This window comes from Lygodium microphyllum, chromosome 27 (assembly GCF_053477565.2).
Source record: "Lygodium microphyllum isolate KBCC chromosome 27, Lygodium_microphyllum_v1.1.10, whole genome shotgun sequence".
Classification (NCBI taxonomy): Eukaryota; Viridiplantae; Streptophyta; class Polypodiopsida; order Schizaeales; family Lygodiaceae; genus Lygodium; species Lygodium microphyllum.
Window position 1 is genome coordinate 45,739,695 of NC_141161.1, and position 22,820 is coordinate 45,762,514.

A 22,820-nucleotide genomic window follows, 5' to 3' on the forward strand; every position below is an offset into this window, starting at 1 on the left:
TGATATTGGCACTGACGATGATGATGATGTGGACGTCGGCTTCAGTCGTCGTGGAGGTGGCGGGAGATGGCGGGTTCACCCGTCTCAGGTAAGCTTTATATACTATACCATAGTATATTACTAATGTTAACCTTTACTAACATATTCTACATTTCTAACGTTTTTAATTTACCCTTACAACTTACTAACCTTACTTAATCAACTAACTCCTTCGATCTCACCCTACTAACACACCTACTAATTTTGACTACCACTACTAGATCCGATCCTCGGAGGTGAGCGCCAATGTCAAAAGCGTGTTTCCTTGGAATGTGTGAGGGCGGAATGAGAGCGAGACATTACATACTCTTAAACCTAGATGGCAGAATGTACCTAAAAAGAATATGTATTATCAACATTGTCAAAAGGCTGGCCATTATGACAACGAGTGTCCATCTAAGGCAAGAGGCACATAGCTAAAATCCAAGGATCAGACTCCTGCACCCCAGTTAGGTAACCCCCAATAAGGGAAGTAGGGTGGTGGCAACCCTTAGCAAGGGCAGTGGAGAGTCTAGACCCACATTGCCACCAGTTTGTCATTGCAATCGACTAACTACTCAATTCCAGAGGATTGGTTTGATTGGTTTGTAGAGGCCCACATCATCTCCTTATAGAGATTGGATGCAAGTCTCGTTTACATTTGCGAGTTGCCTCTTGATGAGGTGCTTGCAAAGGCCAACTTGTCACAGCCAAGCACATCAGTACCTGTTTGGCTTGTGGAGAGTGGAGCTACCCATCACATGACTCCTAGAGTGGACATTTTTATTTCTGGGGCCCTGCAGTGGGGAGTGTCTGTGTAGGAAGCAACTCCTCAGTCAAGATTTAGGCCCAGGGTCACGTCAGTTTTCCCATTGACTTGAACTTTTAGCCCAACACTAGGAAACTGAAATGCAGCCTCCAAGGTAGGGTGATGACTACTAGTGGTAGCAATTGGAGTTTGAAGGAGAGTGCCAACGCAAAAAGGAAAATTGTAGGAGACCACCAAAGGCTAGGTAGCACAATTTAGGGCTGGCATTAGTAATAGGGACTCCTTTGGCAATTGAACGGCACTTGAACAAGCTAGCAACACCTTCTAGATGTTGGCGAAAGGGAAAGCAACAGGGTGGCAACAATTGACAGCATTGAAAGGGGCTGATGTTGAAGGTAATGATGACAATAGAGTGCTGCACAATTTGAGAGTGGAGGAGTGAATGAGGGATGAAGGATTGATGCCCACAACCTATGCTTATATAGGTTGTAGCCTGTAGGGACTCCTTTGGTAGTTGAGCAGCACTCGAAGAAGCGAGGCAGCACCTTCCAGATGTTGGCTATAGGGGAAGCAGCCGGGTGGCAACAATTGATAGCATAGCTGCTGATAAAGGTAATGATGACAGTTGAGTGCTGCACAATGTGAATGAGGGATAAAGAATTTATCCTTATATAGGGGATTTTGGTCATGTGTCCCGTTGTCGAAATAAAAAGCCTTCTTAATGATTAATTCTTTTTGAGGCTGTGCATGATAATTTTGTGTTAGTGCTGTCCTTAATTTTGGTGGTTCATTAGGTCAATGAACCCTATTAGAGGCACAAGTTGATTAGATCTTGGCATGACAGTGCAGAAGCATGGAGGAGAGAGAAATGATACTAGAGTAGGAATTTAGTGAAACTAGTGTAGCATCCTCCTCTTTTTTTTGCTGAAAGGATTTCTGCTCCTTCCTTTGTTGCAGTTTGTAGTTGGTTGGAGTAAAATGTGAAAAAATAGTTGAGTGCATTTGGGCCCAAGTGCTTTGCTTGGGTTTTGAGGTATGACTCCCACCAAAGAGCTGCTACATCTTGCACCTCCTCCACTGAAGCTAGACAAGCTTCCCCTCTTGCTTGTTGAACTTCGGAATGGTCAATTTCTTTGCCATTGCCGCTTTGGGGACACTTGAGTAGTGCTAGGCCCCTCTCTTTGGGATGACTTGGTGTTGAGATGAGTGGCTAGCAGCTACAATGTTGAACTCCTCGCTTGTTGAATTTAGGATTACCATTAGTTCCAATTTGATCCTACCTTCACTCCACGCTTCACCCCTTGTTGGCTACATCCCCTCGCAGCTTGGAGACCGTCAATCAGGAATAATAATTTGGCTTTGAAGAATAGTAAGCTCTTGCTGAAGTCATATTGTCCCTGTGTGCGCCACGTTTGTTGTTCTATGTGCTGCCTCCACTTGCATTATGAGCTCTTCATATGAAGTCTCCATTGTTTGGTTGGGTTGGGGGGGGGGGAGGGGAGGAGGATCCTTATTACTTGTTGTCGAGAAGCGAGATTTTTTGGAATCCTACGAGTCACGACTCCCACTCCTTGCTTGGTTGTGGAGAGTTGGCTCTAATACCAACTATAAGACACTAGGTCCTAAATGTGGAACTCATAGAAAAGATAAGAGAATGCAAAGGTGAAAATGATCCTCAAATCTTGTATGATAGTAGTAATAGGAAGATATACAAGGTATGGTGTTGAGAGGCCAATTTGTGCACTATCCATAACACTCTTGGATTCCATAATTGCAGGCCATGTCCTTGCCAATTTGGGATAGTCATGATTAGTCTTCACTCAATCACATGTAGTCACAAACACTCCGGCCCATGCTTCTTGATCACTCGCTCATGCGCGTGCCCCATCGGTCCTTGTGATCTTGCCGATGTCTTGAGAGGAGACAAACTTGACCACAATTTTGATGATTGCCTTACATGTGATCATGCCATTGAGACGTTGCACATGCGATGCTCCAGCACATTGTCTTGCCATGGTATCCATGTCAGCAGGTGCAGTATAATGATTGGGTTTTGCTCAAGTTTTTTTGATAGGTACTATGGGCTTTTATGTAGTCCTAAAAGAATTAGTGGGGTGGATTAAAAGTTAGTTTTACCAGATTGGTGCCAGCATGTTAGTTTAATTTTGGTGTAAGAGCTAGCAAACACACAAATGTTAGCAATCAATAGCTTATGCATAACCTTGAGAAACACAATTCTACAAAGCTTATCATAACATCAAGAACCACAATTCTACAAACCAAAACATACGAGTGCGTTAACAATGACAAAGCAAAACATGTTTACCTCATTGCTCCAATCTCATCTAGGCCACATCTATTGCTTGGAGCTCTGATATCATGTTGGAAGTGTGCTAGGTTGGGAGAGAAAAATAGTGGGTGTGTGTTTACATCAAAAGATCATGCGCCTGGTTATAAACCAATATAATGCATAAAGAAGAGGGACAAGGACAATGTAAAGCAACTGAATGATGATGATACACAATAGTTACCCCAAAGTGAGCCATGAAGTACACTCACAAGAAGTTGGAGCCAAGATTGGGGCTTGACCAAGAGTGAGTAACAGTGAGTAAATCAACAAGGGTGGGGTGCCAAATAGAGTGCCTTCATATAGGCTACAAGTGATACAAGACTCTAGAGAGTGACAGTGAATACGAGCCTATAAGATTCACACTGAGTGTTGCTTCCATAGAGGAACCACTGAATTTATAGAGCAGCATACATATCTCAAATGGGATTACGGTGGTCAGAGCTATTGGGGTGACCGTGTGGCCTCAAAACTGAGGTTCACAAGAGGTGTCAGCCTCAGGTATTTATGCTGGCAATGTGTCTGATTGTATGACATAATTCTTTCTTAACACCACAATCATTACAAAGAAAAGAAACAAAAGGGACAATTTGCTGCATGATCCAGATATGCATTTGCTACTGTTAATAAGGATCAAAATAAAATGCCTTTTTTCTTGCATGGGGGGGCCGGGGGGGCGGGGAGATGACAGCCTTGACATCTTTTTAACATGGAGCTTTTGGCTTCTCAGCCTTCAGTGGTTATAAACTGTGCAGCAGTATCAGTTCCCCGTGAATGTGAGACTGATCCCTCAACTGCAATGGCTGTTAACATCCCTACAGCTTTGGTAGATTGGCTGTCTTCCTTTGCTTATAAACATCCTCCTTTGCTGGTGCATCTTTCCACGGATCAAGGTACACTTTTAACTGAATTGCTGCCATTGTTCCGATTCATCCATCTGCATTGCAAGTCATGAAAGCCACTTACTTCTTTTCACTGTTTAAACTCTGCTCCAAAAGTATGAAGAAATCAGTCGTTTGTGTACATTTATATGCTTCATTTTTTATGCCTTGCTTTTTAACCTATAAATGGTAAGGCTCATAAATGGACATGGTTAGTGCTTTGCAAGAGATGGAAAAGCCTTATGCATTAAGTAGTCAGCTAGTCATATTCAATAGGGACTTAAAAGGCAAAGTGTCCTTTCTTATTCCTGCCTTGTTGAAGTGGACCTATGATGCTTTTGTTATTGCAGTATATGAAGGCAATACGTCATTCTACAAGGAGGATGATGAGGCAAAACCAGTAAACGTATATGGGAGGTCAAAGTTGGAAGCAGAAGCATTTATCATGAACAAATGGTCACATTATGCAATCTTAAGAAGTAGCATTATCTATGGACCTCAACCTATTGTGCCTGTACAGAAAACTCTGCCAATCCAGGTTTGCTGTTCAATGAGTTCTCATTTCATGCTTTGCAAGAGTAGGTCAGAAATGTTTTCAAATGTTGGTATTTGCTATATTGATACTTCAGCTGCTGCTGAGGGTAGGTCCACTTAGATTGGATTATGTTTGCTTTGCCTAGGATTGAGCTTCACACATGGAAGTTTCGCCTGCCAACAGGCATAATTTGTGTCCAACCAGGGTTTGGATAATGATTGGATTTTCTCTCTTATTTATTTGCTCATATGTTCCTGTATTAGTTAAGAAAAGCAGAGTAGGTCTGCCTGAGCTGTCAAGTGTCAGCATGCCTTCTTAGCTATTCGGAGATGTCAGAGTGAAGCAGTGCAGAAGTGTATGACCAACATAGAGAGTGATCAAAGAGAAGAGAGAGAGAGAGAAAGAGACAGTGGAACACAGAAAATCTGCAATGAAGAATGCTGTATAAGGAAGCAGATATGTACATGGGCGCAGAGTGTATGTTTGCATATGTCTCCACCGCGAAGATCTCACACTTTGTAAACCCCGAGGGCAGTCCCCACGCTCAGCAATTTGGAAACTTGTGATTAGAAACTGTGAAAGTGTGTGCTGAAGACCGGCAATAAATAGCCTATGAAAAAGTATGCTGTTGTCTGCATTTAATGCAGAATGCAGCCGATTGTACTGTTCAACTGCATGCTACTATTTGACTGGACCAACTACTATGGCAATCAACTTTGTGTTGCCACGTTGTCGGAGCGTTTGGGGTCGAAAGTCTACCACGGAGGTAAGGGACAGTAGGGTGAAGGGAGATTCAGGGAGAGCAATTGATGAAAGAGAAGGGGTTCGAAGAAATAGAAGATGTAGAAGAATACTCATAAAGCTGTCAATTTATTTTTGTATCTTGGGAAGATAAATCCCTTGTAGACTAAAAACGTGCATCAAACAATAGCTTCTTCTTTGCTGCCCAGACCGCCAATTTGATGCTTCCGTTGGCTCCGAAAGGGGGGTAAAATACCAAGACACTTGGTCAGAATTCTCCTAGATCACTTCTTCTTCTTTTCCCAGTTCGGAGTGTTGTTTGTTGCCTACAAATTGCGATCGCGCGTCACGCGATTTCGCTAATCCTTCTTTTTGCATAAAATCCCCCAAAAATGGCTGAAAGCCACTTGCTTTTTTTTGACATGTCATCCTATTCTAGAAGTTATCTACAACTTTTGGATATTTACAAGAAATAATATCCAAAATATAAAAAATAGGCTAAACTTGTAAAAAAATCTAGTATTTTTGAACCATCCACACTACGGACAGTGACACTAATGATTAATATGGCATTGACTCTCTAGATCAATAAGAAAGCTGAATGACGATGCACTCTAGAGTTTTTCACACTGTGCCCGCGTAGCGGCATGATATCCACCCCCTCTTAACCTGCACATCCTCCGACATGTGCCAAAGTCTTATGGATCTGCAGTGTCAGAAGAAGTATCCTTTGCCATGTCAATGTCTTCATCTTTTACCTCTTCTTCTTTCATATTTTCATGTTCATGCTCAATATCCAACTCCTTCAACTCATATGCTGAAGACTCCTTACTTTAAAGAGCTTGATACATTTTCCAGCCACTGGAATCCTTAGAGCTGTCCCATCCATCTCATTTAATGTATTGTCAAAAACAAACCTTACCACATATGGACCAAACCACCGCTTTGCCATCTTCCGACCGGCACTATACTGATTTTCCAAGCTGCTGTCATAAACCAGCACCGAGTCCCCTTCTTGTATAGCTCATGGTCGAAGTCTGTGTCACTTGTCAAACCTCTTCTTGTTCTTGATTCTTGTAGTCTTTAGCTTTTTCATGGCTGTCTCAATGTCTTCAGACCTTCTTTCTAACTGTCTAATGCGTAGGACCAGCAACTCTTCTCTATTCAAAACCTCTTTCCATGGTAGAACACTCCAAGTAGCAATAGTCTCCTCAATAGGCATGATTGGCTGTTGTCCATACATTAATTTAGCAGGCATATACCATGTAACTGCACTATGAGTGGTCCTATCAGTCCATAAAGCAAAGGGTAACATTCTTGGCTACTCTTTCATCTTGTCCTTGCATGACTTTGTTAATGTCTTAATGATAGGCTGATGACCTCTTTTACTTTTGTCATTTGCTTCAGGATTGTAGGCTGAAGTTAAAGCCAACTTGATACCCAATCGTGAAAAGAAGTCACAAGCCTCATGCCATCCAATTCTCCTTTATCTGCAACCACTTTACCAACACAACCATACCCGCAAAAGACTTCTTCCAATAATAACCTGCAAATTACTTGAGTAGTCTTTGTACTAAGAGCTCGACCTTCCACTTGATTTGTCAAGTCTTCTTGTGCAAGCACAAGATATCTTATATTCCATAAACCTGTAGGCATGGTAACCAAATCAACTACCCATTTGTAATGCACAGACAATGGATAGGTCGGTTGCAACCCATCTCTATGCTTTACCATGGAATACATCTGACAGTCATTGCATGATTTCACATAATGCTCCACATCTTTATACATGTTCTGTCACTAATACTTCTCTTTGATCTTGGAAAATGTGCCCCAAACTCCTCTATGTCCAGTCCATAAGCTTTTCATAAAACTCTTGCATCACCTGTTGTTGAAAAGCCCTATCTCCCAATACATGTACTAGAGCTCCTCTCTTTTTCTTTGCATGCTTCCATAAATATCCGTCTTTCAAGAAAAACCCATAAGCTTTTCTTTTAATCCTTTTAAATTTAGCTTCAGACACTCAGCCTTCTTTGTCATCATGAGACTAAGATATTGGTCTATTTTCAGCCAATCATCCTCATACAACTCTTTCAAAAATTGTGTTCTCACTGAAGCATAACATTGATGATGCTTTCTCTCTACTGCCCATCTCTTCTTCATGGCTGTAAGTTCTTTTCTTACTGTTGAAATCCCTGTTACAACAGTTGTACCTGCTGTATTTGTTGTTATGACAATTGTACTTGCGTTAATGACAGCTGTACTTGTTGTTTTTAGATTTGTATCTACAAAAACATTTGCATACTCATTCCCTGCTATCATAAAGTCGTTTTCAGCACCTATCACATCGTCCTCTTTGTTGAGATTTAGCAATCACACTCACTAAACAACCTCTTTGTATGGAGCTTGAGGGCCAAGGACATGCAAGCTAACCTATCCCATATGCACAATGGTGCCTACTGCAGTTTCCTACTTTCCTATAAAGCATTGTACTTGCTTCCTTTTCTTAATGCAATGATAGTACTCTTTTCTTTTCAATGAAGTGTCAATGTCATTGTCCACATACACAAGATTGTGTTTATGAGTCCAAGTCTCAATCTTGGAACCTAATTCACTTGTGTAACAAACAGTGTCTTTATCTTCTTCATCATGAGTCCACACTTCTCCTTTCATCCACCATAACTCACTGCCATGCTCTAGATCCCGCATTTCTCACATGGTATCAGAGCCCAGTCGGGCATGGCTCAGCTCGGCTTAGCTCTCCTCTGCTCTCTCTCAGCTCATGATAATCTCTGGTCAGCTTAGTTCCATCCTATGACTTCATCTCCCAACTCTACCCTCACTGAAGCTTCCATGGCAGCCATAGCCAGCAGCACCCTATCAGATTGAGCTGCTTATATCTCACTCCACAGGTCAAATCTCTTGGAGCTTCCTTCTGGAAAAGTATTCCCCAACTCACAAAGCTTCCCTGTATCACATCAATCCATGACATTTGACTATCTGAAGCTCAGCATTGTGAAAATTCTCAATCTCTGCTCTGTGTGTGCCATAGCCAGACAGGACCTACCTCACTTGGAGCTTCCATAACTTCTCAACCAGGCCACTTCAGCTCCTGATTCCTTCTAGGGGATTGTTCTCCTACTCAAGGCGCTTCACCCTGGCACATCAATCGACCACATTGCTGCGCCCTGACCCTGGCATTACGGAAATTCGTCATCGCTGTCCTGAATCGCGCCGTGTCTGATCGAGCTGTTTGCGCGTGCCGTACTGCCTGCAATCTAATCGATTATCATGGGGCTTTGATAGCCCATGAAGTAAGCTTCCTAGACATGTAAATTTTTTTGAAAATGATCAAGTATAGCTCCTGCAATCTGAGAAAAACCAGGCCCCTGTCTCAGAAACCCTAATTCCACCATAACCAAAATCTCCCAAAACTCATTTTTCTTTCATTTTCTCTCTCCTGACACTCAACCCAAGCCTCTGTCACTCTAATCCATTGACCCAGCATCAAATCAAGGAGGGGAAGGACCTGAGAAGATTGAAGAACGACCAAACGATCCCGAACAAGAAGAATCAAGCTCAACATCAACACTGACATAGTGTGTTTTCACACTGTCACTAACTGTGTCTCTTGACACACTGCATTCTGCTCTTCTACTGATAAAATCTCAGAATTCTGGTGTTGATTTGCTACTGATCTTGCAACCTCAACATGGGAAAAGACTCTCCAAATGCTCGATTCAAAGGAGTCGGGTTTCACACTTGGCAAACCCGCATCAAGCTCATCTTGATGAAAAAGGGTCTCTGGGCCATCACAAATGGCAAAGAGAAGAAACCTCGGGACGCGGACCTTGCAACTACTTGGCAAAAGAATGATGACAGAGCCCAGGCCATTATCAAACTGGAGCTAGACGACAGTTATATCCACCATGTGGATAACTGCGAGACCTCACAGGATACATGGAAAAGACTTGACACCTTGTTCGGTGCATAATCTAAATCATCAAAGTATGGTCTCCTGATTGAGTTCTTCAGGCTTGAAATGAAGTCCAGCACATCACTTGCCACACATCTCAATTACATGGAAGGACTCCTAACCCAACTTGCAGGAATCAACATTAAAATGGATGAAGATGTTTGCATCGGTGTTCTACTTAAGAGTTTGCCTCCTGAATATAATAATGTATCAACAACTTTAATCAACATGCCAAATCCTGAACTTGTTGATATCCAGGCATCACTGTTAGAAGAGGAAAAGAAGCTAAAAACTAAGGAAGAACCAAGTACCTCTAGAGATGAGCATGCATTATATGTTGGCAACAGGTACAAAGGCAAGAAGGATCAGCTCTTCTGTGACTTCTGCAAAAGGACCGGACACACTGAGAAGTTCTGCCACACAAGAAAGAGGTCCCAAAAGGCCTATCTAGTCGCAGTCAAAGAAGAGGAAGAAAATGGAGCAAAGGAAGAAGAAGATGAAGATGAAGACCACCAGGATCGGAAGGACAAGACTCATCAGTTCTTCTACTCTCATAACTCTGATAGACTGTTTTGAAAGCCTTGTACTTCCTTGCCCTAATGCTTCCTGCCATAAGCTTTGTAAACTCCTCATGTAACTTGGCATTACAGTCCCTGTACACTTTGTGAGGCCCCTGTTACAGCCTCTGGATGTCCATCATGTTTTAGTGTCCACACTTAGCCTTTTCTGCGATAGCCTCTGGTGTCTACCATGTTTGTGGTGTGCCCACACTTTGCAGGTGGTTCTCATTACAGCCTCTACACACTTTGTGCCTTTCTAGTTGTGATTGAGGAGGGGTGTTGAGATTTAGCAATCACACTCACTAAACAGCCTCTTTGTATGGAGCTTGAGGGCTAAGGACATGCAGGCTAACCTATCCCATATGCACAATGGTGCCTCCTGCAGTTTCCTACTTTCCTATAAAGCATTGTACTTGCTTCCTTTTCTTAATGCAATGATAGTACTCTTTTCTTTTCAGTGAAGTGTCAATGTCATTGTCCACATACACAAGATTGTGTTTATGAGTCCAAGTCTCAATCTTGGAACCTAATTCACTTGTGTAACAAATAGTATCTTTATCTTCTTCATCATGAGTCCACACTTCTCCTTTCATCCACCATAACTCACTGCCATGCTCTAGATCCCGCATTTCTCACATCTTCATGTTCCATCATCTCCTTTTCATCTTCAAACCTTGCTCATGAAAGCATGTTAGTCACGGGGTTTTCTCTACCTGTAATATGCTGAAAATTAGGGTTAAGTGACTTTATATATGCAATCCACCGTAACATGGCAATATCAGGAGTTGAGCAATTTACTATCATGCCCAATAGAGATAGACAATCAGCCTCTACCACTACACGAGCTCCCATAAAATACTCCCTATTACACTTAAGGGCTGTCACTATACCCCAAAGCTCTCTTTTGACTTGAGAATACCGGTGTTGCCATTCATTGAGGACCTTTGCTCCAAATCGAATGACATACCTATTTCCATCAGCATCATCTTGACCCACTACTCAACCAATGCTAATTGGGCTTGTATCCATGGTGAGAATAATAGGCTGCCCATTCTCATAATTTGCTCTTTTTAGTGTTGGGGCTGAAATCAATAAGCTCTTTAACTTCTGAACTGCCTTCATATGCTGTTTATCCCACCAAAACTTTTGCCCTTTCCTCAAGAGCTGATATAAACTTTTAGCCACATGAGCAAAATGCGGAATCCATATCAAGTAAATGACACATGCACCAAAAAATATTCGCACCTCGGATACATTCGAACATGTCTTCCGCATCTTGCTTATGGCATCAATCTTTATTGGTGAGGGCTTTCTCCCATATGGTCCATACATGTGCTCAACAATTAATACTTCCTCCACTCCAAAAACTGACTTTTCTCCTGATAGAGTCAAATGCACTTCTTCAAGATGGCTCAAAATCCTGTCACAATCAACAATATGATCAGCCATAAATCTTCTACATCCATGCTCATTCAACTCTTCATTCTTCTCATAGATGTCACATCCTTTGATCGGCACATCATCAAGAAAAGGTAAGGTCAACTAAGGAATATACTCCCTCATAACTTTATGCATAGCATTCATCATATGCGCCACTGAATTGGTTGCTCCCTATGGAAGCGTACACATCCTAACCAATCCAAGCGGTGTCTTCATGGTAGTGATATCCCGGCTTTCCAATGTAAGTTGGAACTGATCATATCTTGATTATAAATCACCCATAGAGTAAATTGCCTTGCTTGCAAATGCTTCTGCAAATTCATCCACTATCAGGCTTGATCTAACATTCCTTATGGTGACTTTATTAACTGGTTGTAGATCATGTATAAACCTCAAAGTACCATTCTTCTTTGGAACAGTAAACTACTGATTTGAATATGGAGTTGAAGGGGGCTCCAAAATCCGCATCCTAATCTTCTCATTCAAAAGCTCCAGCAGCTTAGGCAAATATGCCCGAGACACTGGAATAGGCTTTAAATTCCATGGCACATGAGGTACTGTAAAGATCACCATAGGTGCAACTATGGTTGGATCAACACATCCAATTTCATTTGGCTGAAGTGCAAAGGCTTTCCCATGCCTTGCCAATATCTGCAAGAAACAAGCTCTTTCTGCAGGCAAAAGAAAGCTCGTATCACCAATTTTCAGCTTTTGTAAAGTTTCAGCTATAAATTTATGTCCTACTCCATGTGGATCCCACAAACTAAACTGTTGAGATACTTTTTCAGCCAACCCATCACTTTCAGGTGGTAAAGGAAAAGCCACAAGCTTAATCTTCTTTGCAAGTGTTTTGTACTTTGTATCCACCCTTGCTTCAGCCCTATTTCGTAGCCCATACATTCATGTTCAGCAACCTCTTGAATGACTTCACACATCTTTAAAGTGCCAATATAAATAATCTCTTTTTCTGCCCCGTTTTCAGCATTAATTGCTGCAAAAATTTCAGCCATTGTATTAACATCAACCAGCCCTGAAATACCTTCATTTGTAGCCATCAAACCATATTTCTTCAGCTCTTTTTCAGCCCATCTTACATATTTCTTTTCAGCCCTTCACATGGATGAAATATTCTTAAAACTGCCAAGACTACATGCTGTCCATTCATGTAATCTAGACACAAATACAGTTTCCCCCTTTCTTGGAGGCATAATTATCTTCCTAGAGGCACTGCCATAGCCTCCACTTATAGCAGTGCTGTCTAAAAACCCTTAAACTCTCGTGCATTAGGTGGCATGGGATTATCTCGCAGCCTATCCCAATTGCGGGGATGATTCACACAAACAGTGAGAAACTATACCGCCTTTGTATTGTCTTTACTCCGAGCCTGAGCATATGAAGAACCATCATTCAAGGCTTTTGTTTCTAGCCTTGATTCCGAAATATAGGGCTGTCCCAAAATCAGTGAATAACTATATGAATTCTGCATAAAAGAATGATATTCATCCCTAACATCTCCAATAGTCATGGATACATTCCGACAAGCCACATAAAGATCCCCTGATGAATTATTTGTTGCCCGCATGCGGCATCCCGGATCTACATCAATTGGCCAACCTCCATTCTCATACAAGCCGTATTCCATAACATTGATTTTGGAACCATGATCCAAGAGAGCTATGCAAGGCGTCTCTCTTTCTCCCACTTTAACAATTGTCTCTGTTGTAGCACGAGCCCAATGCGTTTATGAATAATGACTGCTTGGAATAAAATGAGTATCTTCTTATTCATGTACTTGTTGATGGACATCCCTATTATACATGGCCTTCTCTCTATACTTACTGCTGCTCATAAGATCAATTTCAGCCACAAGCTTGCTGTCTACACTCCCATTTAACCCATTTTCAACATCAGCTTGCTTCAAATCAGCATTACATGCATTATCATATTCCCTCTGAAGTTGTTTCTCTATGTCTTTGTCAACTTGCATCAATGCTTGTAAAACTTCATCATCAAACTGTCTTTTTCGTTCAGTATATCAATGATTACATAATGAAATTCATGCTTTGTGATTCCAAGAACTTTGCTAAGTGTGAATTTCACTCTACTGCCAAGTATGCGATCTTCCAAGACCTTTTTAAGGTTTATGGCAATCTTAAGATCCGATTGTAACGTGTAACTGGGCTGCTTGCCCCTTTTCTTCCCTTCTTGTTTTTTCTCTTGAGATGCATCCTTCATAACATGCTTAGGTATGCCTTTTTCTGTCTCTTTTTGCTGCTCCATTTTACTTCGTGTTATGCGTTTAGATGGGCTTGAAGAGGAAGGACCAGTAGTGTCCTCATCTCTTTTCCTCTTTTCTTCCACAAGAGCTTCTTGATTATGAACCTCGGCCAAATAAGCATAGGTTGAAAATGAATCCACTGGTGCACTTCATCTTGTTCTCTCTCGTATACTCTAACTTGCATCAGCCAATTCAGACTTCGCTGTTTTGCATTTTTCCATGTAATCTGATGCTTGCATCCAAACGCGAGATTTTGCTTCAGCCATGCCTCCTTTATGAGCTTCTTCTGTCCTTTTAATTCTCAACCCATATGTGGCTGCATCTATGGCAACAAATGCTGTCATTGCTGCCATCTCTTCCAACCTCTTGTGCATGCCACCATTTCCAAAATTTGGCTCTATTGGAAGACTAGTTTCTGTTGTATGTATTTTACCATCTTTCCAAAAGACTAATCTTTTCGCTTCTGCTTTACGGTTTGCTATACAGTCTCACTTTTTATGCTGTAAACTGTCACACCAAATGCATCTCCTCTTGTATCCTTCTTTGTACGGTCTTTGGGCTGTTGCCCGACCCTTCTCTTCTACCTTAACATCTAAGTTTTCGACCTTTACATAGATTTCTACTAAATTCAGCCTCAAATCACGCATGCCTTTGATTAATTCATCCACAACATTACCTTTAAGAGCCAGACCAACATGTATAGCCGATTGTTTTGCCATAGCCATAGGTGCTTTGGCTGCAATTTCAGCCTCCTTCTGAGCACTGGCAGGTGTGGTGCCTGTATCCCATCTTAATTTCATCTATTCTCTCTTTACCAACATATGCATTGCCTCAGTTACATTAACCTAATCTGATTTCAGCCCTATTTTAGAAGAGGCATATTCTAAACAATCAATCAGCTTCTCTTACAAGATAGGATCTGCAACCTTCAGAAACAAATCAATTTTTTGACTCTCCAATGATTGCTACTCATCAGTATCCAAGTGTGCATACCGACTTTCAAATTCACAGAGCAAAGTTGTAGCAGCCAACCCTTTATTGGGCTTTTCAATCCAATCTGTAAATGTCTTTTTACTTACCAATCCTGCAGCTTCTAAGAAAAACTCTTCTCTCAAAGCTTTCTTAAAAGCTGCCCAATCAGCATCTCTTCTATGTAACTCATCAATCTGATCATGCAATGCATACATGGCCAAACGGGAGAAATACCAACTCATGCATACTGCGGTATCCCATGAAACATCTTTTCTTCATATACAATTGGATGAAGGCCGAAACATTTTGATCCTTAAACTGCTCGAATTCCTGTCCCACTGCTTGCAATGTATTCATAGCTAAGGAATCAATTCTTTCTGCTTCTTGCCGAGTTTGTATCTGCTATTGTAACAACAACTGCTGCTGTTGTTGTTGTTGCAACAAAGCAATCATCTATTGTAAAGCATCACCACTACTTGAACCTAGAGAATCCCCCATCTTTACACGCCTGCTGCCGACTTTCACGTTGGGTTTACCACTGTTGGAGCGTTTGGGGTTGAAAGTTTATCACGGGGATAAGAGACAGTAGGGTGAAGGGAGATTTAGGGAGAGCAATTGATGAAAGAGAAGGGGTTCGAAGAAGTAGAAGAGATAGAAGAATACTCACAGAGGTAAAGCCTGTCAATTTATTTCTGCATCCTGAGAAGATAAATCCCTTGTAGACCAAAAACGTGTAATGGGTAGCATCTGCCAAAGGAGAATCGGAATGAGCTGTGGCCTTTCAGTTCGGATCCATAGGAGTCGTAATAGACTTGCATCCCTCCATCTCACATATAGTCAATAGCTCTTACACATATCGCTATTGGGAAATAAAGATTCCCTTCAAAGTTTGATAGATCTGATGACTTAGAAAGAAACGAAAAAGTCCCATATCCGTCATCTCAAACTTCTCATGAAGTGCTACCTTCATCTGCTTGACCACCTTGGCATGGTCACTTGTCACAATCAAGTTGTCCACATAAAGGACAAACAATACACGACCACCACCTGAGGTATGAACATAAAGTTGGGGGTCGGCCTTGGAAGTTTGGAACGCTGATACCTCAATCTCTCTTGGAGGAATGAGTCAATCTTCTCATTCCGAGCATGGGGAGCCTGCTTAAGGCCATAGAGGGCCTTCCTCAACCTGTACATCTTACCATTAGAAAAACCGAAGCGTGGAAGCTGCTCCACATAGATCTCCTTCTTCAACTCCCCATTCAAGAAGGCAGACTTTACATCCAGCTCATAGACCGGCCATCTTCTATGGCTAACAATAATGCAGATGCAGTTGACCAGCAACAGCCAAGAAGAGAAAGCGACCCCCTCTCAGACCATGGAGATGATGCTGAAGGAGGACAAGGAGTTGAAGTTGGTATGGATGCTGATGAAGACATGGCAATATGGAAAAGGAAAAATGAGCCCTTGAAACACGTGAACCTGTTTTGTAGCAAAATGGAATGGACAACATGTTCAAGACCTTGGAAAGTTCCCGTTCCCATTCCCATTCCTGTTCCCATTCTGCCATGTTCCAAGATTGGAATGTTGCCCAGCCAGGGAACATTGTTGGTCGGGAATGTGCTGTTCCACCCTGGTGGGAGTGTCTCCACTACTGCACACTTTGTCTTGACTATCCTGTCCACTCAACACCTCCCCTTGCTTGTCCCCTTGTTGCAGCGTGCTTGCTCATGAGGATGAGGTTATGGATGTCTTGTTGCATTTTCCTAGGGATAAAAATCCTGGCTGGGATGGTCTCACGAATGAATTTTTTGAGACTTATGCGGATTGTTTGATAAAACCTTTGATGGTCATGTGTCAGGAGGTTTGGGTTTGGGTTATTGCAATCATGCTTGCATCCTAGGAAGAAAGCGTTATCAATTTGATCCCCAAAGTCCCTTTCCCTTCCATGCTCAAATATTGGCGACCAATTTCCTTGATGGGTACTATGTACAAGATCTTCTCAAAGGTATTGGCTAATCACCTCCATAAGCACCTCCCTAGCATTGTGCTTCCCCATCAATATGGGTTCATTAAAGGCAGGAATATTTTGCATAATATCTTGAATATACAAATGGGCATCGATTATATGTAGTACTCCAATCAGGAGGTTGTTCTAGTTCAGTTGGATTTGGAAAAGGCCTTTGTCTACTTGGAGTGGTATTTTCTTGCAGAGTTAATGGAGACCATGGGTTTTGGGCCATGCATGTCTCAATTGATATGCACAATTAGCAATGATGCTTCTTCTCATATCATGCTGAGTGGCAGTGTTACTGATCCCTTTACTCTTGCATGGTTAGTTAGACAGGGTTGCCCTCTTAGTCTCTTGTTTTTTACCCTTGCTAGGAATTATTTGCATAATATCTTGAATATACGAATGGGCATCGATTATGCATAGTACTCCAATCAAGAGGTTGTTCTAGTCCATTTGGATTTGGAAAAGGCCTTTGACTACTTGGAGTGGTATTTTCTTGTGGAGCTAATGCAAATGATGGGTTTGGGGCCATGCATGTCTCAATTGATATACACTATTAGCAATGATGCTGCTTCGCATGTCATGCTGAGTGGTGGTATTATTGAGCCCTTTACTCTTGCATGGTTAGTTAGACATGGCTGCCCTCTTAGTCCCCTATTTTTTACCCTTGCTACTCATTTGGTTCTCACCTTGTTGTCACTTTAAGTTGACATTGGGAAGTTGGCTGGTTATCCTTCCATTAAATTAACATTTTGTTGAGTATTGCCTGATGACACTTTCATGATATTGGTCATGGTTCTGGAGCCTCCATATCAATGCTACTAAATTGTCTCTCATTAGTTGTACAAAATCAAATTTGTAGGCTTTGTATTGGCAAGGTGAAGTGGTTCCACATGGCAATATAGCGCGTCATCTAGGTTACCCTTTGGGTGTTGATGTTCAGCCTAAACAATTGATGCAATGGATCTCTTACATGCTGGACGCTAAGTTTCTTTATTGGAAATTTTAGGCTTCGCCATTTCATGTGTGCCTCAAAGTGGCACAAACTATCATGCTGCCCATGCTTACCTAATTTTTTGCCACTTTTGGCTTGGATCAAGAATAGTTTGAATGACCTTACCAAGCATATCTGTTTCAAGCTATGGAAAAAGGTTTATGTGCATGCTAGTATCTCTTGGATTTATTGGAGCTATTTTTGTACTCTAAAAAGCATGGGGGGTGGGCTGTTTTGGTTGTTGAGACTTATATGGTTGCTCTCTGATGGTTGCATCAACCTTGGGTCTCTATTATTTACTTTTTTCTTGAAGATTGGGGAATTGTGCATGACAATACTAAAATTCAAGGTTTGTGGTGGCACATAACATTGAATCCTAGCTTTTGCTTTCTTTTTTTGTGCTAGTAACACATTTTGTGTGCCCATGGAAGGCGGTCATTTAGAAGGTGAATTGGTCCAACAGAGGATATAGTATCCGCTAACTCCTTACAGTTTTAATTGTTGATTGTGTCTTAGAGCTGCTCTCTTGGGAAGGGAAACAAGATGATCACCCCAAGTTTAATTGGATGGCACGTTTGGGTTTGGTCTCTATAGTGAATGTGACTCTCTCGGCTTGTAGTGTGATGATGATGTCTTTTTGCATAGCTAGATGGGTTTTCCAGATCCCTCATGGATACTACGACTTATGGGGCAAGATCTCAATGCAGTCGTAGGATTGATACCCTCCTTTGCCCTTGATTTTGATCATCCTTGGCAAGATTGGGATCTTGTGGGTCAGCTAAGTTTAAAGAGGTCTTTGGTTAACTAGATATACCACCTTATGATTAGAGATTGACATTGGTTGGTGACTAATGCTAATACTATTTAGGGATTACATAAAAGTAAGGCATGGTGGAAATTGACTATTATGAAAGGGTGACTCAATAAGACTCCATTCAAATGAAAAGTTTTTCTTTGGAAATATTGATAGGTGGCCTGTCCCTTGCCTTAGCTCTGTCTAGGTGCCATATTTTGAATGAAAATTGTTTCTTTTGTACTATCGATGTGGAATCTTCTTGCCACAGATTTATTTCGTGCCCCTTAGCTAGAAAGATTTGGTCCCTTTTGTTTGACATTTGGTGAGCGGCGACATTGGGACCTTTGCTACGTCCCTCTGATTGGGTCTTTGATAAGGCAAAATATCCCACTCCCATGCGCCGGTTTTGGGGTTGTCACTATTGAGAAACCACTTATTTAGTTTACTCACTTCATTTAGGGTTTCACACTAACAGTCCCAAAAAGGGTTGGTGTCCACATTTTGGCCACTTTTTCAGTGGGCGCCCACATAGTGGTGCGCCACCCTAGATAGCTTATGCCTATAAATAGGCAGTCACTTCATTCATTCTTCACCATCCCACCACTCTATCTCTTCAGTCATTCTTTACCACCTTCGATCACCACCACTTCCCTTCTCTCCCCAGCCCCTTTCACTACCCTCACACCCCTTCAGGAGGACATTGCGGTTCGTGGCTCGTGGCTGCCTTCACCTTTTCTCTTTTGCTTCAGGCATCCTGTTTCATCATCAGGCCTTGTGTTTGGAGCATCTTCCACCTGGCGTCACCATTATCTGCTTGGCGCTAGCACCTTTCTGAGGATTGCATTTCGCTCCCTTCCTGTGGAGATTCCCACAGGTTTTACTGTGTGATTCAAACAAGACTTTATCTTCCATGAAAGAACACTTCGTCATCTTGTCAAAGAGTGTGTATCTTTGTAATGTGTCAAAGACCTCTCGTATATGCTTCAAATGCTAGTGCAGTTATCTTGTAAGCTTTGGCTCCGCTGTATCAACTTTTCTTCTCATAGCATGATTCAGTGCATCATCACTGTGTTCTTCTTGTGTTTCTGAGTTTCTCTTCTCTCTCAGTGTTTGACGTGCACACTTTGTGTTATCCCTGCAAATCCTACTGTCTCTTTGCATTGTCACTTATTTTGACACGAGACTATAGGCGAGGATGAAAAAATAAAAGCAGTTTCTCTCTTCTTGGATGAAGTTGGAAACATGGTGCACTGTCAATAAATTTCCCTCAGGAATTGAATGAATCATAGCAAAAATATTTGTCCCTCCAAGCTCTGCGACAATGAAATCCGGCACGGGTTGAGATATATGTAATGCTTATTAATCATACTTTATTACTATGCAGCACAGAAGCAAAGAGACAGATGGAAAGGAACCAGTAACTCAAGGGCCCAACTCTCCAAAATTTCAGAGGGAAGCCAATTTGAAGGGCTGAGAGGGATTGGACTTGTCTCCTGGTAAAACTTTACTTGCAGGGATCCAGCCTCTTACTCAACTGCGTGTTGTCCCATCTGCTGTTTTGATGGGCTAGAAGGTTGATCCTTGTGCTGACCCTTTCTCTATCTCATGGGGTTTGTCCTCTACATTTATCTTGCTTCAGTCTCCATCACTCACTGATTCTTTCAAGCACTTTCCTTCTTCTGACCTTTCTTTGGGCAATTGTGGCATCAGATCTTTTGCACATTTTGCTACATGCCACTGTCTGATCATCCTCCTACTCATGCTGCTGTTGTGAAGCCTCAAAAACTCACCCTTTGCAACCATGCAGACACTGCATACCTAGTGCGCCGGTGCCATCACGATGGATCAGATAACCAATGTGAGTCCCATGGCCTGGTGAGGTGTGAAGTTTGGGTAGAAGCCCAGAAAAGGAGAGTGATAAGTCGTGGTGGAACTTGGTGCACCAGGCTGAAGGTCTGCTAGTTTGTTTATAATTTGACAAGCACAATCATCCGAGAGTCCACAGAGAGAAGTGACTCCTCCAGCAGGATTACTGCATCATCTTTCTGGTTTAGCACTATGTAATAGAGGTGTTATTGTGGCTAACTAGATTTTCTGTTAAGAAGAGCACATTTGGTAGATGTAAGAACCATTTTTGTCACAAATATTGATGCTTCAGATTTTTGGTGTGAACTTTGCCTCTCTACTTGTATACAATGATGATGTTGTGTTGTCTGGGATTTTTATTTTGCAGAACCAGTTACAATTGATACATCCTCAAGTGATTTTGCAGAGATTTTTGTTTTGTTTGTTTTTTTTGGGAGGGTATCCTTTCATAATGCATTGCTTTGTTTGGTCTGGGCAGCAGCTATGAGTCTTTAAGTTTATATTAGCTGCATCTATGAGTTTTTCAATTTTACACTAGCCGCAAGTCCTTGTGGCTTCATTACTCAAACACTTCTGTTGTCTATGGAAATGTTCAGTGGATTGATAGTGTGCTGTCCAATGGCAAAGGAGCAGAGTTTTTTGACGATGAATACAGATGCCCAGTTTTTGTGAGAGATCTTGTGAAGGTTGTGGAGTTTGTCATTGCGAAAGCAAGAGGTCGTATGCTTTACCTGACATACTTCAGGCTAGACCTGTGAGGGAAGGCTCAATTATGCATAATGAATCTCTACTTACGCAGTTTATAGCTCATTTGGTGCTTCTCTGGTTTGTGTACAGAGGCTAAGTTACAAATGCTCCTTAATGTGGGAGGCCCTGAAAGACTGTCACGCGCTGACATGGCAGAAGTGGTAGCTGCTGTTAAAGGCTATGACAAAGCTCTTGTGAGACGTGTGTCTGCTGCATCGGTGTGTACTTAATCAAAGCATCTTTTACTTGTTCTCATGGTTGTTTTTCAGGTTGTTGGAACTTGAGTAGCATAGGATGGATACTAGTATATTTAAGAGAAGCTTGCTGCATGTATTTGTTATGAAGTGCGAGGCACACCACAATTTTGTGTGTAGGTGAATCGCGGGGTGGCAAGTCCAGCTGATATATCAATGGATGTCAGCAGATTGACCTCGTTGTTGCATTTAGCATTGACTCCATTTCACACTGGGGTTGAGCTTACACTGGCAGCAAGTAGCTGCTGCCAGTAGCTAGGTCTAACCTTCATTCCAATCTGAAAGGCTGTTCACGGTGCATGAACTTTGGATAACTGACATTGAGGACATTTTGTAAGGACAAGATCTGATAAAATCTTAGCTAAATTTTATCATCTTGTCTTTAGAACAACCTTCTGTTTTAGTATTTTTCAGTTATAAAAACTGACTGCTTCAAAATCTTGGTAAGAAACACCGGTAGTTCTCGACTGTCTCCTTTCCATGGTTTGTGGAAGAAGTCATCTGATGGAATACTGTTCCTAATCTGCACCAATGGTCTGCAACCCACATTGCCGGGGCTGTCGAAGTAGGTAACAGGCAACACACACACACACACACACACACACAGTCTCTCTGTCTCTGTCTGTGTTTCTCTCTGTTCCTACAACCCACATTGCCGGGGGTGTCGATGTAGGTAATAGGCAACACACACACACACACACACACACACACACACTCTCTCTCTCTCTCTCTCTCTCTCTCTCTCTCTCTCTCTCTCTCTGTTCCTACCCACACCCGCGCCCGCGCCCCCGCCCCCCCAAAGACACACACACACACACAAGAAGAAAGACTGAAAATGATTAATAATTCACATAGTAAGTGAAAGGTTTCACCTAGGCTACCTTGCATCCACCAAAATTGTTTTCTTAGTGTGCAAAAAAGTTGTTAACCTGAAACATGAAAGGTTCCAAGACTAAGAAGGTCAATTTCAACTCTTATGACTCCCTCTTTTCACCCTTGAAGGCCATAGTGCTAATTTGATTCAATACGCGTGCAATAGTAGCAATTGAGAATGGGGCAAATCTAAGTCACATTCTTACTCGTGTAGCATTTCATAGTGATGTGCTCTTTTTTAGAAGGATAATATCCTCTTAAGCCACTGGTAAAAGATGCCTTGCTTTGCCCATGGTTAGTTGGCATGTTTTGGATCATACATAGATTTACTTAGGGGTCCCTATTTGCATTATGATTTTCTAAATCTAAATTTGTCCCATCGCTCTAGGCTTTGATAACATACATATTTGCGCATATAATTTGAACATTTAGTAATAAGTTTTTCACATGCACAGTATATTAAAGTGTACATTGAGAGCTATTGTGTGTAGGACATGTACATTAAAGATCCTAATCCTTGTGCTTTTGCAACCTTATATATGACTTGATTGTCATGTAGTGCTAAGATTCAACACCATTTACAACAATCCTACTTTATACGAACTTGCTAATACAAGCTTTCAATATGCAAGAAAACTTAACTTGACACTTTTGAGACGCCATTTCTTTCAAATTTTAGTGGAACCTACTTGGGGTTTTACTTTTAAAAACTCCATAGAGGTTGATGTAGACATTGCATGCCTAAGAATTCTACTATGTCTT

General features: G+C 41.7%; 1 protein-coding gene across 2 annotated transcripts in view; it reads left to right on the plus strand.

Annotated features, from left to right (window-relative positions):
- The window catches only part of LOC148012275 (NAD(P)-binding Rossmann-fold superfamily protein), a 55,971-nt gene extending 34,313 nt beyond the window's left edge, over positions 1–21,658 (plus strand). Inside the window, exons 2-6 of one of the 2 annotated variants that reach the window (XR_015689116.1) lie at positions 3,865–4,027; positions 4,366–4,553; positions 20,781–20,938; positions 21,022–21,149; positions 21,306–21,325. Coding sequence is in view for 1 of the 2 variants with exons in the window: in XM_087669529.1 (XP_087525655.1) it covers positions 3,865–4,027; positions 4,366–4,553; positions 20,781–20,901; positions 21,022–21,149; positions 21,306–21,440 (735 nt within the window). In the remaining variant the exon portion in view is untranslated. Of the gene's footprint in view, positions 1–3,864; positions 4,028–4,365; positions 4,554–20,780; positions 20,939–21,021; positions 21,150–21,305 lie in introns of both variants that reach the window. The other variant, XM_087669529.1, reaches the window with a different exon arrangement.
- Positions 21,659–22,820: the final 1,162 nt, after the last annotated feature.